The 16,554-nt window shown below is 42.2% G+C and overlaps 1 protein-coding gene across 2 annotated transcripts in view; it reads right to left on the bottom strand.

Annotated features, from left to right (window-relative positions):
* The window catches only part of RIMS2 (regulating synaptic membrane exocytosis 2), a 1,513,920-nt gene that overhangs the window by 166,921 nt on the left and 1,330,445 nt on the right, over positions 1-16,554 (bottom strand). Inside the window, exon 1 of one of the 2 annotated variants that reach the window (XM_069220601.1) lies at positions 13,729-14,008. The exons of the other annotated variant lie outside the window; for it this stretch is intronic. Coding sequence (XP_069076702.1) covers positions 13,729-13,946 — 218 coding nt within the window. The 5' untranslated portion in view covers positions 13,947-14,008. Of the gene's footprint in view, positions 1-13,728; positions 14,009-16,554 lie in introns of those variants that run through there. 2 annotated transcript variants of the gene reach the window in all.

The raw sequence follows: 16,554 nt of genomic DNA, 5'->3' as shown, positions 1-16,554 counted from the left end.
GTGTCATCTGCAAAGGAAAACAGGTTAAGACCGCAGTTTTACACAATTGCTGGAAGAGGAGGAACCCAGATGTTGAATAACATTGGACTTAAGTCCGACCCTTGATGGATTCCAGAAGTAAAAGTATGAGACTCTGATGTACAGCTGGAAGAAAAGACTTGGAAGGTACGATCTCGCAAGATTGAGGTCATTCAAGCTAGAGCTGTCCCTTGGAGACCCAGGTTCACCAGTCTTTCTTATACAAAGGTATGTGGTACAGTATCAAAGGGCGCGCTAAGGTCGAGTAGAATCAGAGCGTTCTACCATTATCCAGAAGCTGTCTCAGATGTTCAGTGACTCCCAGAAGGGCAGATTTGGTACTGTATTCCAATCTAAAGCTAGACTGTAAGGGATGAAGGAAAGTTTGGGAGTTCACAGAGGCAGATACCTGCACATTAGCATGTTTCTCCTAGATTTTGGCGAAAAGAGGAGGCATTGAAATTGGTCTGAGGTTTGACCGATTGGAGGGGTCCAAATTGGACTTTTCTAAGAGGGGCGGGACCATGGCATGCTTCGCTCTGTATCCCTCTCATGAAGAAGCCTGTTCATCTTTATCTGTAGGGAGATCAGCACCCTCACTCTTTAGATAAGCAAGTTAGGTGTTATGCTAGTACATACAGAGTGTGCTCGAATTAGTGCGTGATTTTTTGTTTATGGTATTAGCAGCATTATCTTCTTGATAGTAGAAAGAAAGCTGCAGTAGAGATTAAAGTGTTTGACTTCACAGGGACTGTGGAGGGGTTTTAGGAGTGTGCAATCTGGCAAACATATGACAGTGTGCAGGTTTTGGACATCAGAGTTGTCCCTCTTTCATTCCACTTTTCCATCCAAGATGTCAAAGACAGAGAAAAAAAGCACAGGGATCTTCTTGCGGAACCTTGCTTCGGCATTGCCCATCTAGCTTCTACTCTCACCTGGGCATGATGTCCAATTTGAAGCTGCATCTGGATGTTTGGTTCATTACTTGTTGAACACGAGTCCCACAATGTTACAGTGAATATTTAAAGGGGGTGGGCATTCCATGTTATACTGCTGACAAGTGTCCATAAGCACAAGCTGGTGAGTGGTCAGAGAAACACGTGTATTAGAAAGAGGGTGAAATCAGGGAGGGATGGACACTCACAAGACAGACCTTATTTTATTACTTTGATTTACAAAATGTTGTTTTCTGGCCAGGCCTTGACATTTTTGTGGGCTCATATCATGCCGCAGACTCTTAAAGCTAAACCATATCCCTAGCTCAGCGCTTACAATAAACACTTTGGCTTGCCCAACTGTAATGTAACATAGGTATGTTAGGTATGATAGATTCGGTATGGTAGACTACTTATGGAATCTTTGGCAGGTAAGGTAGATATCATAGGTGGGTATAGATGGTGGTTTTGGTAGGGATGATAGGGTTGGTATTGGGTTAGCAATGGTAGAAGATTAGATATTGTAAGATTGGGATGTATAGAAAGTTGGTATGCTACAGAGGTGAGTATGATAGGTATTGTAGGTTATGTGTGATAAGCAGAAAGATACGGTAAGTTAGGGATGACAGATATTATAGGTAACAAAGGTAGCCTAAATATGCAAGGACAGAATAACATGTTTGATTAATATTTAAAATTCTGCTATATTTAAGCATTGTCAAGACGTTTTGTTTTCAAACCTTAGCAATAATAATGATAAGCAATAACATCTACTTTTATTAATAAAGCACACTGGTTGCTTGTAGGTGAGTGGTTTATTATATTTGGTACTGGTTGTGAATTGTTTGGAGTGGATAAGTCACAGCATTAAATATAAGAAAGGGTATATAACAGTGGCAAGTAGATGTTTTTCAGTATTATTATTACTATTATTATTACTGATATTAGTAGTAGTATTAATAATATCAAAAAGCACACCCCAGCTGAACAGATTGCATTAACAGTTATGCAGTACCCTAAAACAACACTATGAAATCTAAACATAAGTGTGTTGAAAGCAATCAACTTAAAATGCAGTCTGTTCAGCAAAAAGGGTACTTTTAAAATAATATTATAATTAACATTTGTAGGAAAGTACCATCTTGCCTGGCATGTTACCCCCATTTTTCACTGTATATATGTTGTTTTAGTTGTATGTGTCACTGGGACCCTGCCAGCCAGGGCCCCAGTGCTCATAAGTGTGCCTGAATGTGTTACCTGTGTTATGACTAACTGTCTCACTGAGGCTCTGCTAATCAGAACCTCAGTGGTTATGCTCTCTCATTTCTTTCAAATTGTCACTAACAGGCTAGTGACCAATTTTACCAATTTACATTGGCATACTGGAACACCCTTATAATTCCCTAGTATATGGTACTGAGGTACCCAGGGTATTGGGGTTCCAGGAGATCCCTATGGGCTGCAGCATTTCTTTTGCCACCCATAGGGAGCTCTGACAATTCTTACACAGGCCAGCCACTGCAGCCTGAGTGAAATAACGTCCACGTTATTTCACAGCCATTTTACATTGCACTTAAGTAACTTATAAGTCACCTATATGTCTAACCTTTACCTGGTAAAGGTTGGGTGCTAAGTTACTTAGTGTGTGGGCACCCTGGCACTAGCCAAGGTGCCCCCACATTGTTCAGGGCCAATTCCCCGGACTTTGTGAGTGCGGGGACACCATTACACGCGTGCACTACATATAGGTCACTACCTATATGTAGCTTCACAATGGTAACTCCGAATATGGCCATGTAACATGTCTATGATCATGGAATTGCCCCCTCTATGCCATCCTGGCATAGTTGGCACAATCCCATGATCCCACAGGTCTGTAGCTCAGACCTGGGTACTGCCAAACTGCCTTTCCCGGGGTTTCACTGCAGCTGCTGCTGCTGCCAACCCCTCAGACAGGTTTCTGCCCTCCTGGGGTCCAGCCAGGGTTGGCCCAGGATGGCAGAACAAAGGACTTCCTCTGAGAGAGGGTGTTACACCCTCTCCCTTTGGAAAATGGTGTGAAGGCAGGGGAGGAGTAGCCTCACCCAGCCTCTGGAAATGCTGTCATGGGCACACATGGTGCCCATTTCTGCATAAGCCAGTCTACACCGGTTCAGGGACCCCTCAGCCCTGCTCTGGCGCGAAACTGGACAAAGGAAAGGGGAGTGACCACTCCCCTGACCTGCACCTCCCCTGGGAGGTGCCCAGAGCTCCTCCAGTGTGCTCCAGACCTCTGCCATCTTGGAAACAGAGGTGCTGCTGGCACACTGGACTGCTCTGAGTGGCCAGTGCCAGCAGGTGACGTCAGAGACTCCTTCTGATAGGCTCCTTCAGGTGTTGCTAGCCTATCCTCTCTCCTAAGTAGCCAAACCCTCTTTTCTGGCTATTTAGGGTCTCTGTCTTTGGGGATTCCTTAGATAACGAATGCAAGAGCTCATCCGAGTTCCTCTGCATCTCTCTCTTCACCTTCTGCCAAGGAATCGACTGCTGACCGCGCTGGAAGCCTGCAAAACTGCAACAAAGTAGCAAAGACGACTACTGCAACTCTGTAACGCTGATCCTGCCGCCTTCTCGACTGCTTTCCTGGTGGTGCATGCTGTGGGGGTAGTCTGCCTCCTCTCTGCACTAGAAGCTCCGAAGAAATCTCCCGTGGGTCGACGGAATCGTCCCCCTGCAACCGCAGGCACCAAAGAACTGCATCACCGGTACCCTGGGTCTCCTCTCAGCACGACGAGCGAGGTCCCTTGAATCCAGCAACTCTGTCCAAGTGACTCCCACAGTCCAGTGACTCTTCAGTCCAAGTTTGGTGGAGGTAAGTCCTTGCCTCCCCACGCCAGACTGCATTGCTGGGAACCGCGACTTTTGCAGCTACTCCGGCCTCCATGCACTTCCGGCGGAAATCCTTTGTGCACAGTCCAGCCTGGGTCCACGGCACTCTAACCTGCATTGCACGACCTCCTAAGTTGTCCTCCGGCGACGTGGGACTCCTTTGTGCGACTTCGGGTGAGCACCGTTTCACTCCACTTCGTAGTGCCTGTTCCGGCACTTCTGCGGGTGCTGCCTGCTTCTGAGAGGGCTCCTTGTCTTGCTCGATGCCCCCTCTGTCCCCAGACGCAATTGGCGACATCCTGGTCTCTCCTGGGCCACAGCAGCATCCAAAAACCTTAACCGCACGATTTGCAGCTAGCAAGGCTTGTTGGCAGTCTTTCTTCAGGAAAACACTTCTGCACGACTCTCCACGGTGTGAGGGATCCGTCCTCCAAAGGGGAAGTTCCTAGCCCTTGTCGTTCCTGCAGAATCTTCAGCTTCTACTGTCCAGTAGCAGCTTCTTTGCACCCACAGCTGGCATTTCCTGGGCATCTGCCCATCTCCGACTTGCTTGTGACTTTTGGACTTGGTCCCCTTGTTCCACAGGTACCCTCATTTGGAAATCCATCGTTGTTGCATTGCTGATTTGTGTCTTTCCTGCAGAATTCCCCTATCACGACTTCTATGTCCTTTAGGGAACTTTAGTGCACTTTGCACTCACTTTTCAGGGTCTTGGGGTGGGCTATTTTTGTAACCCTAACTGTTTTCTTACAGTCCCAGCGACCCTCTCCAAGGTCACATAGGTTTGGGGTCCATTCGTGGTTCGCATTCCACTTTTGGAGTATATGGTTTGTGTTGCCCCTATCCCTATGTGTCCCCATTGCATCCTATTGTAACTATACATTGTTTGCACTGTTTTCTAATACTATTTACTGCATATTTATATTTTGGTATTGTGTACATATATCTTGTGTATATTTGCTATCCTCATACTGAGGGTACTCACTGAGATACTTTTGTCATATTGTCATAAAAATAAAGTACCTTTATTTTTAGCATATCTGTGTAATGTGTTTCCTTATGATATTGTGCACATGACACTAGTGGTACTGTAGAAGCTTCACTCGTCTCCTAGTTCAGCCTAAGCTGCTCTGCTAAGCTACCATTATCTATCAGCCTAAGCTGCTAGACACCCTATACACTAATAAGGGATAACTGGGCCTGGTGCAAGGTGTAAGTACCCCTTGGTACTCACTACAAGCCAGTCCAGCCTCCTACAACATTATAGGTATTATTAACATAAATATAAATATCACCATTAGTATAATCATCTTAAAAGGGCATCTTTCCTGAACAGACTTCATTAGCAGAATTATGCAGTATTCTCAAACTACAGTGTTAAGAAATCAAGACACAAGTATGCATTGAAAGTAATGAACTTAGGAGACCTACATAGCAACAAAAAAAATCAACAAAAGGCCAGTATTTTTGTTGCCCTTTAAGGAAGCCTGTGTTGCTGCACATCTTCCTTTGCAAACAAATATCAGTAAATTCAATATTTTATCATGGGAGCTAAGTTGAACACATGAATGTGTAAGGTGCTTTAGAGAACAGAACTGTCCCTGAATGAGGAAGTAAGGCAAACAATCATCAATTAAATGTGTTGTGCCAGAAACTGTGTCCTAATTTCAAACTATATATCATGTTGCATCAGCAGTTTAATAGAAGGTCTCCTTGAACCAATCGCCAAAATCTAAGGGGAACAAACAAATGATAACCATCCTCACAGTGCTTTGACAGACAGCCAATCAAATAGCATATCATGAAAATCACATGAAAGCCAGTGGCTAAACAGGGTTGGCTGTACCGCGTATACTTCTTTTTGAATTACTGATGACAAGCTCTCACAACAACAGTTAAAACTCCCTGTAGCAAGACATAAAATGGGTGTCAATAGGCCCCTACCCCAAGATGATGTAATGTCACCAGATATAATGAATGCATGATAGTGTGTTTCAATATAGTCACATAAAGCATATGTATGCAGATGTATGTTCATTTGGTTTCATTAGTTTGTATAAGAAGTAGGAAAAGCTCATCTAGGCAGCAGAAGAGACCTGATTACAATTGGAACGAGGGTAAAAAGAGTACTACCGCAATCCTTCTCTCGAACATTATTGTCTACCCTCTGCAGTTTTCTATGGGATCAAGGTCTCTCCTCAATCGAGTTTAGCAAGTGCTTCAAATCGACATATGATGGAGGTGTTAGAGCTGTGTACATCAAGTCCTATAACAGAACCTCTCAGTTACTGGTTATTAATGAATGTGGTATGACACGCAAACTGACCCAGCTTATGCCTCTGAGAAATGGCACTTCAGGACATCAATTACAACATCTACTATATTGAGGGAGGGGAAATGCCAATGTCACTGCCTCAGAGACATGGGTGGTTGTACAAACATGGAGAACTTTACAAGTAATAGGCTGGGATAAAAACCTTACAGGGAAGACAACACTTTGAGCATATTCCATCTTGCATCATGTGGCGACACAAGAAGGCTTCCATTAATGGATTCTGAGAGGCATTTCCATGCTGGGGGACTTGAGTTAGGGCACAGCACTCAAAATGTATCAGATACTACAGACTGAATATAATTTACATCGTGCCAATTTCATCAATATCTACAGCTACAGCGTGTGATGTCAAACTGTTATTAACTTGGCCAAAGTGGAGTAAAAGGAAAGAAAATTGGTTGCTTACCTGTAACTATGGTTCTCCAGTATTGGTATCTTTCATAGATTCACATGCTTGGATCATCCCGGTCGTCGAGGTGGGAGTCCCACAGTAACCTTAAATATACATAGCAGTAAGTGTACTACACTAGGCCTCAATGGTATAGACAGGCACTGCTATAGCCTATCCATGTTCTTTTATAAAAAAAAGAACCAAATTTGAACTACAACCAATCAGGCTACAGCACCCTCTACAACACTCCCAACAGAGGCTGTTTCCCTCAGATTTTCTAGTACAAGTGTGAATTATATATAGAGAACCATAGTTACAGGTAAGTAACCAATTTTCTTCTCCAGTATTGGATCTTTCATAGATTTAAAAGCTTGAATTAGAATAGCGAGCAGTAAGTTTGCGCATGTTAACAATAATACCACTGATTAGCAATGATGCTACATTCAGTTAATATTTGAAAGCAAAATATGCATTGAGAATGATAATAATAATAATAAGAATAGCAATGATAACAGTAATAATATTAGGCGAGTATTGATAACATACCTATCAAGTGGAATTTGGGATAACCAGAGAGGCGCACCTTAACTGAATAGATCTCTTAGCACTGCTTGTCCAACGGCTGTATCCGTTTTGTTCGTCTCATCCAGGCAGTAGTGCTTCGTAAATGTATGCTGACTGGACCATGTTGCTGCCTGGCAAATATGCTGCAGGGATACCGCTCTGGTAGAATGGGCATTAACCCTACTGCATAAAGGCTTTCCTGCCTAAGAGTGACAAAAATGTACAACCAGTCCGATCCATCTAGCAATGGTCTGTTTAGATACAGCAGAGCCTTTCCTTGTATCTCCATATGCTACAAATTGCTGGTCTGATTTTCATATTTGAGGGGTTCTGTGAAGATAAAACTTTAGACATCTCTTTACATCTAGCGAATGCAACGCTTTTTCCGCTGCTGTTTATGGATTAGGAAACAATGTTCTTAAAATCTCCAGCTCATTTAGATGGTACTTTTGGTATATACCTAGGGTTAGTTTGAAGTATAACACCATTTGTAGTGAACTGGAGAAAGTGATCTTTGATGGTGAAGGCTTGTATGTCACTCACCCTTTTCGCTGATGTGAGGGCTAGTAAAAGTGATGTCTTCCAAGTAAGGAATTTTTATTCTGACCTGTGAATCGGTTCGAAAGGTGGCTTCATGAGTTGTCCTAACATTGTGTTTAACAACCATAATGGTGGAGGTTTACGGACCGGAAGAAACGCTCTAAAAAGGCCCTTGAGGAATTGTTTTTCAATCCTGGAAGAGTATAACGAGGAGCCCTGCTGAGAGCGCCGGAATCTTGAAATTGCCGCCACATATACTCTTATTGATGAATAAGAAAGGCCGGGTTTTTCCAAATATAATAAATAAGGAAGTATTTGCCCCGGTGGTGACGTCAGAGGATGGTTTTCCACCGTAACACACCACAAGCAGAAGCGCTTCCATTTCAGCTTATAGGTCTTATTGGTAGTTTCGGCCCTGGCTTTTGCTAATATTTATCTACATTCCGGTGTAATGTTTAAGGTGAATTTAGGAGCCAGGCCGATAAGTGTAGACACAAAGGATTCGAACGTCTGACCTGGCCCTGGTTCATGGTCAGCAGGGCTGATATCTGTTTGAGTTGAACATGTGGTTGTTCCGAGTATAGAAGGTGTTTTGTGAACCAGAACTGTCTAGGCCATTTGGGTGCCACTAGGAGGAGATGGCATCCCTCTGTTTTCAATTGGCTGATCACTCTGGGAATCAGCGAAATCGGGGTAAAAGCGTAGGCATAGATTCCTGACCATCGTGTCAAAAAAGCATTTCCCCATGACCCTTTATGGGGATACCAGCTTGCATAAATGGGCATTTTTTGTTCTCGCATGTGGCAAAAAGGTATAGATTCGGCTTGCCCCATTTTTTGAAAAGCTGGTCAAGAACTTGTTGGTCGAGTTCCCACTCATGATACGGGATGATTGTTCTGCCCAATTAGTCTGCCAGGAGGTTGGACTGTCCCGGCACATGTTCTGCTTTCAGGGAAATTGGATTGTCTATGGCCCACTTCCATATGCTTTGGGCTTGATGTGAGAGCCCTAACGATTTCGTGCCTCCCTCCTTGTTGAGGTAGAACAAACTTGTGTTGTCCATTCTTATGAGCACTGTTGAGTTTTGGATTTGTGGTAAGAAAGCCTTTAGTGCCAGATCGATTGCTTTCAGCTCCAGTTGGTTTATGTGAAGCTTTTTGTCCTTTTGCGTCCAGTTGCCACTTATCTGTAGATCCTGGAGGTGGGCGCCCCAACCTTCGAGCAACGCATCTGTCGTTATTATGTAGTTCAGAACTTGTTGCAGAAATGAAAGGCCTCTGGACAGATTTGACTGTTTTTTCCACCAAGACATGGTAGTTTTTATTCCTGATGTGATCTGAATCTGATCCCTGAAGGAGCCATTCACATGGAGCTACTGACTCCTAGTTGCTCCCGTAGAGGTCGCATATGCAGTCGGCAATTTGGAATCAGTGGAATACATGAAGAAATCATTCCCATGAATGACTTGTAGATTCGAACTGAAACAAACTTTTTTGCGAATAGCTTGTGAGCCATTTTGCAAATTTTTCGCTCTCTCTCTTGGGATGGAAATGCTTTGCTTTGGGTAGTGTCCAGTAGTGCTCCTACTTCAGCTGCTTTATTGGATGGAAATGTGATTTTTGATAGTTGACGGAAAGGCCCAGAGTTTTGAACAACTGTAGGCAAGTGGATGTGTCTTGCTCCACTTGATGTCTTGAGCATGCCTTTATGAGCCAGTCGTCCAAATATGGAAAGATCTGTATTCCTAGTTGTTGTAGATGAGCTGCTACTGGGGCCAGCACCTTGGTAAAAATTCTGGGGGCTGATTTTAGCCCGAATGGTAGGACCCGAAACTGTAGATGCATACCAGCTACCTTGAACCTGAGAACTTTTTTATGATTTCGATGCATTGGAATCCCGGGGGTCTAAAGATGTCATGTGATCTCCTGTATTTAAGAGGTGTAGAATGTCCTGAAGCGTTACCATACAAATCGTTTTTTCAGGAACTTGTTTAAGGCCCGCAGAGCTAACATGGGACGCCAATACCACCAAAGGTTTTTTCTCTAGAAAAAAATGCGAATAGAACCGCCGGTCCCTCTGCAGAGCTGTGACGACCTCTATTGCTCCCTTGTGTATCATGGAAGGTATTTCTACAAGGAGTTTCCTTAAGCGTAGAGGTGGTGGTCCTGATGGGGGAGTATTTGGAGGCTTCTAGAGAAATTCTAGAGTATGCCCCTTGGATACTATATCTAGTACCCATATGTCTGATATTATCATTCACCACTGAAGGATGTGGTAAGTTATGCAGCCTCCAATTTTTGATACGCAAGTGAGGTTGGTAGCTCAAATTAAATTCCAGTGATTGTTTTCTGCCTGTATTTCTGCCACGAGCTGAAGATCTTCCTTTTGTGGGGTGCCTGTAGGCAGCTGTTGGTGGTAACCTGTGTTGTTGCTGTTGTCCGTGCTGCTGTAGAAAACCTGTTTGGGGAGTTTGATATTGTTGTCTGTATGGTTGGTATCTGCTGCAAAAGGAATAAGTTCCTCTGCCTTTAGCCCCTCGAAAGGGCTGTCTTTTGCACTGCAGTGTGCCCAGAGTTCTGGCTGTGTCTGTGTCCACCTTGATAGGCTGCAAAGCCTCATCTACATACTTGCCAAACAGGCATTCTCCATCATATGCCATATCAATTATCTTTCTCTGCACCTCTGGTCTAAAAGAGGTAGATTTCAGCCCCTGCCAACTGCCTGAATCCCGTTAGAGAGATATCGATCACACAAATAATTATTTTGGCTGCGATCCGTTCCCCTTCTTGTAATACCTTCTTTGCCTCCAGTTTAGCGTCCTCAGGAAAGAGGTCAATGTACGAGGATATATCTGACCACATTTGCCTATCGTATCTGCCTAGAATGGCTAACGAATTTGCAGCTTTGACTGTTATTGCTGCAACAGACAATATTATCCAGACGGCGTCCTTCTCTATCTGGGGGGGCAAGATATTAGTGCTAAAGGATTCTTTGAGCGGCAGTGTGCCGCCTGAGAGACCACGGAATCCGGCTTAGGTTTTCCAATTAAGCAAGTTGGAAAGTCTTCAGGGGCTTTACATTTCTTCTCCAAGCATGGGATTTGAGAAGGTATTGTAGCTAGAGTTTTCATTGCTTTCAGTCCTTCTTGCCATATAAAGTCTACGATAGGTATGGCTCTCACAGACTTTTTTGATGGCTCTTTAAAATCGTCTATGAAACAATCTGTCTCCCTAGAAAGGATGGGCAACTCAAAGCGTTTAGCTGCTCTGTCCATTCGGTTATGGAACCCACCTATATCCTTAGGAGGAGAGTCTACTGGTCCTGCAAAAGGTAGTGATGGAGTAGGTATTAGGTATTCGTCCCACTCACTAGGTGTGGCATCTGGTATTTCTTCTTCTTTCCTTTTATCATTTGTTTTCTGGGGGTCATCTTGAGGTGGTTGTCTGAAAGGCATGTCTATATCTGGCCTGAATGGCGTTCCCAGACAGGTAGGGAGAGGAGTCTGCGGTCCTGGTTGTAGCTCATACGGTTGCTTGACCGGTGTTGCTGGTACTGAGGGTGGAAACCTTCTATAGTAGTTATCCAACATGTTCTGAAGACCTGCTACCAATGACCTTGGCAGAGGTATGGAGGTGTCTCTGTCCACCGGAATGCGAGGGATCCACCTGGTCTCTTGCTGAGTAATAGTTGTCCTGGTAGTGATCATCACCATCTTCTAGATCTTCACATTTGACGTTGAGCTATGATGGGCTGTTGGCCACCACAAACATTCCTTCTTCCTGAGAATATACATCGTCGTCATCTGAGAGGTGTTGAGGAGGGTACGGTAATACCTTACTTGGGGAAGTATGCATTGGTAAAATTGTGGAGGATTCTTTCCTCACAGTTATTAATGATAGTGGCAGGAATTTTGATGTTCCAGTGGTGGTCGTCGTCGGGTTAGCAGTCGACAGGTCAGTTGTCGACTGGTCCCTCATCGATTGAGTCGTTGTTGACGCTTGCCTCATCGACAGGGCTGTCATCGACGGGCTCTTTGTTGGCATGTCCGTCATTGAAAATTCCCTCATTTATGCGTGTGTCGTCGGGGGTTGAATAGTCATCAGTTGTGTCTTTTTATATATTCTAGCCGTTATAATCATCATAGATGATAGTGGCGACGACGTGACGATCATAGGAAACACCGCTGTGGTAAACATCGACGTGATAGTCATTGTTGATATGGTAGATGTGGTTGTCAACAGTTTTCTCGTCGACAAGCCTTTCTTGTCAGACTCTGAAGGGAATTGTTTCAGTTTTGTCATAGGCGGTAAAGACAGTGAAGCACTTTTTGGGTGTTCTTTTTTCACTGATGGAGTCGTAGATCCTGAGTGTACCTTTTTTAAGGCCTTTGACTGAGTTTCTGATGATGAGTCATAGCTTTCCTGACCTTTCTGTTGTTCCAATGAAAGGTGTTTAGATTTTGTAAGTACTTTCTTAGGTGGTTCTGAAGAAAGATTTCCTTACTTTTACGCCTTTTAAGAGATTGAGAGACCTGTGAGGAGGTCTCACTCTCATCAGAAGAAGGACATTCCATAGCTTTTTGTCTCTGTAGCCATATTAAAAGTCTCGCTTCTCTGTCTTTAAGGGTTTTATGAGTAAAGGTGCGATACATTTTGCAATCTCTTCCCTTATAGTCCAGATGCAGACGGTAGATACACTTCTTGTGTGGGTCATCGATATGAAGTATTTTTTCCCCCACAATTGTCACAATTTCTGAAGTCCTTTTTTTAGCTTGCTGGGACATCTTGTCCAATGGAAATTCAACATATCTGAGTTAAATTTTCCTGTCAGTGTAGCAGCAGAGAACAGAAGCTGAGCAGAGCTCAGGGAGACTCCCTTCACGTGACGTGCGGTAGAAAATCTGAGGGAAACAGCCTCTATTGGGAGTGTTCTTGAGGGTGCTGTTGCCTGATTGGTTGTAGTTTCGATTTGGTTCTTTTTTTATAAAAGAACATGGATAGGCTATAGCAGTGCCTGTCTATACCACTGCGGCCTAGTGTAGTACACTTACTGCTATGTATATTTAAGGTTACCGTGGCACTTCCACCTCGACGACGGGGATGATTCAAGCATGGGAAACTATGAAAGATCCAATACTGGAGAATCTGGAAATATAGGTACTGCTCTTGCTGCCCAACTCAGAGCACATGGCTGATGATTTCAGCCGTTAGTGCAATGTTACCATATTCCAGAACTGAATATAAGAATAAGTGCAAGGGATCCAAATTTTGATCAGAAGCCCACAGCAGCCACAATCAAAGGTCAAGGAGCTGAATACCAAAGGTACATAGCCTTGACTACACTACCAGACACTCCCAGCCTCTTGTCTCACTCATCTTTTTCCCTGTTGTAATTTAAAGTCATTTTGACTATTGCAAAGAGCAGGTGTTGCCAAGTGGGTGATCTATTGACCAGTCTAAATGACTGAGATGACTCAATCTGCCTATTGCATTTAGCTCCACTTTCTCCAAGTCAAGAACATGTCAACTTCAAATGTTTAAAATCTCACAAAAGATAAACCTTAGCTAATCTCCAAATAGAATAATTTTTTAATACCTGGGGTAAACCAGGAGTAATCCAGGTTTACACCTCAAATTCAGGACTAAATCAGTAGTGTTGCAAGAGTAGGTTTCCCACTCACAGCAAAATCTTTGTGAATCAGGAATAAAGTACATAAATGTAAAGTTTGAGAGAACTGAATATATGGCTTCAGACAATACATATGTACCATCAGATTAAACTAATTCACACACAAGGATGGTTTCATAAGATGTAGGGACATGGAGTGGAGACTACTAGCAAAGGCAACATACAAGGAAAGGCTTTCAGGGTCAGTCACAGCACTTTTGGGAATTACAGAGGAGCCCCCCGATAAGAACTCTATGAAGAACTATGACATGTTCCTAAATCACAAAAACAATTGTCTGGGGAACTGAATCTATTCCCTACGTATGAATGTCACTAGTTCCTCAAGGATGTTCTTAAAAGAGAAATCAACTGCAGTTCTATACTACCTTTGGAAAAGAAATATATTTTACCTGACATCGGTTTCTGAGAATCTCCTTTGCAAATCATCTTTGCTCCTCCGTCTTTTCTCTTTGCCCTCCTCATCTTTCTCATGCTGGGGGCATCCATCACCTCCTGATTCTTTGTTTTCCTCTTTACTGCAGTTCTCTGTGATTCCCTGCCCTTGGCTCCCCCTTTTGTCATTAACCCTTACTTCCTTCACCTCTTCCTTTGCCCCCTTCTCTTCCATCTCCACCTCTTCCTCCTCTTCTGGCAAAACTTCCCCTTCCTTCCCTCCCACTACTTTTTCACTTCTCTCCTGTGACATTCTGATGACAACAAAAGATGGTGTGCATGCAAACAGAAAGAAAGAAAAGGAAATGTTAAAAGAAAGATATGAAAAATACACGTATACATTAAGACGGAATCTTAATCCAAATATAAACAAATAAGTGACTGGTTGCCAATTTGCATTATTCTTAATTTACCTTTATAGAGGTTGTTCTTGCCTTTGTTAATAGGAGCTGAATACGTTTGCAAGAAGTGACACTACAGTACTCTTTCGAGAATACTAATAAGAAAGTTTTGCTTAGCCACTTGTAGAGCACCATTTTCGAGGTATATTATGCTTTAAATTGCCCACCAATACAAAATTGTAATTTCCCTGGACACTAACTGAGAACTCTGAATGACACTGTTCAAAATAATTATTGAAACATGGGTGCTAAACAAATTTGGAATACTCTATGGAAATAGCCCGGAAGAGAACATTAGGCAATGAAGTATCATTCAGCTAGAACTCCTCACCCTACATAACTTTTGCATGAATTATTTCACAGTGGTCAGAAACCCCCATGTCAGACCTTTCTATCTCTATGCATCAAAAATGTACACCGGCACTGAGAGAGGAGAAACGTTCTAGTGGTTATGTTGCTGGCTTTGGAGCAGAGAGACAATTATTCTAATCTTGATTTAAACACTTGAGTGAAAATCATATGATCCTGGGGAAAATCATGTGATTTTCATGTGTCTCAAGATATAAATGAAGAAAATGTTTGTATTGTAAAAACAAAAGTGGAATGTGTATGCATAGATGCCTCATTGAAGCAAGCCTTTTTGAATTGTCAACACCCTCCCCAAACTAATCTACATAACCTCCACAAGTGATAAGATATGGTGCTCTGTTGTTCCCCAGCAAAAATTGCATTAAATGAATAACAATACATACAACGCAATGGTAGTAAACACATTTCTTTCTATAGATTTCACATTATGAAGACAAACATATTTGTAATTGCATAGAAATGTCAGTCATAAATGGCAAAAGCATAAATTTGGATCCTTTTACATAGTTCATGAACTTATTTTTACAAAATGTTACAAACACCAGATATACAGAAAATAATTAGAAACTCAACTTGTTCCAATGGTTTTATAACACATTTCACAGGAAAACAAATTAAAACAAAAAAATGATAACGAGATGCAGAGGAATGACAGAATCCCCAATATACTAAATATTCAAATGGCTCTGTCCATAAGGATTACGTAGAATATTCACTCGATGTTATCATGGTGGTCCCTGTCAATGTTCACCCAAAAACTATTTATGACTCAATCTATACACTATATCTCATGCCTTGTTCTTGGTCCCATGGCACATGTTTGATATTTTGAAAATAACATTCATTGAGCACTCATGTTAGCCAATTGCTTATCACAAAGATGAAAACTAAACAGAGTTAGTGAAATGCTAAACTAAGTTTTAGAGAAAAACCTGCAAACTTCCGAACTGGGATATAGATTGTCCAGGAGTCATCAGATATATGTGCTTTAAGTCAGTTTATTATGGCCTTAGAAACTGCTTTTTTACTTTCTCAGTGGCATTACATTTTTCGTTTAATTAAATATTCTCTATTTGCGTAGTACGTTTCATAAAATGTACTTCTGAACCCATTTTATATGTCAACTAGTACATTCTGGCATGGGACTCTAAAAGGGTCTAAGGTATTTTTCACATGCTAAAGGTAGTCTTTTAAATAGCTTTATGGGGGTTCAGTGCAACTGATAAATTACCATTCAACTACACAGTTCTGTAGATTAGAACCTAACTAACAGCATTCTGAGTACATGAAGAGGAAACTCCTGAATCTTTCTTTACTCTTTCCCTAACTCATCCCAGGATAATCTTTGAAGGAAAACGCCATTTAGGATTTCAGGAATTCTAATATTCTTGACATTTTTAGTGACTTACAATTTGTGAGCCCCAAAAACTGATGTACAATAGTGTCTCAGACACTTTGCAATTCCTAAATATGTCACAAGGGACCTGCCTCATTAATATTCAGGAGGCAGGTCAAAATTTGAGACCAATTGGGAATGGCCGGCACGCACAGGGGACAGCAGACCATCATGTCTGTGACTGCTTTTTAAATAATTTGCTTGTACACAGGATTAATCAGTGTTGTTGTTGCTGCTCTAATTTCTTGTATAGTTTGATGATCATATAAAATTGACATACATTTTATAGCACGCCGTCTGTGGGTTTGTTCAAATATAGAATTGGTCCATGCTTGAACTAGAACATTAAATGTTGATATTCATCTATATTGAGTTAATTATCAAAATGAGTCCTTGAACATGTGTTACGTTAGAATTCTAAATACCCAGTTCCTAGGGGATTATTGGATTACCCTGTCTATTATGGTTGCTTTTTTAAAAAAAGCAGTCTTTTTTTTTTTTTTAATGCAGTCCATTTTCCTTATAAGAAAACCGGATGAATTTCAAAAATAAAAATGAAACGTTACGTTTCATTTTTTAAGGGTAGGCAGTGGTCTGTTGAACCACTGCCTGCTCTT

The sequence above is a fragment of the Pleurodeles waltl genome, chromosome 2_2 (assembly GCF_031143425.1).
Source record: "Pleurodeles waltl isolate 20211129_DDA chromosome 2_2, aPleWal1.hap1.20221129, whole genome shotgun sequence".
Lineage (NCBI taxonomy): Eukaryota > Metazoa > Chordata > Amphibia > Caudata > Salamandridae > Pleurodeles > Pleurodeles waltl.
This window is presented reverse-complemented; position numbering and strand designations above follow the sequence as displayed.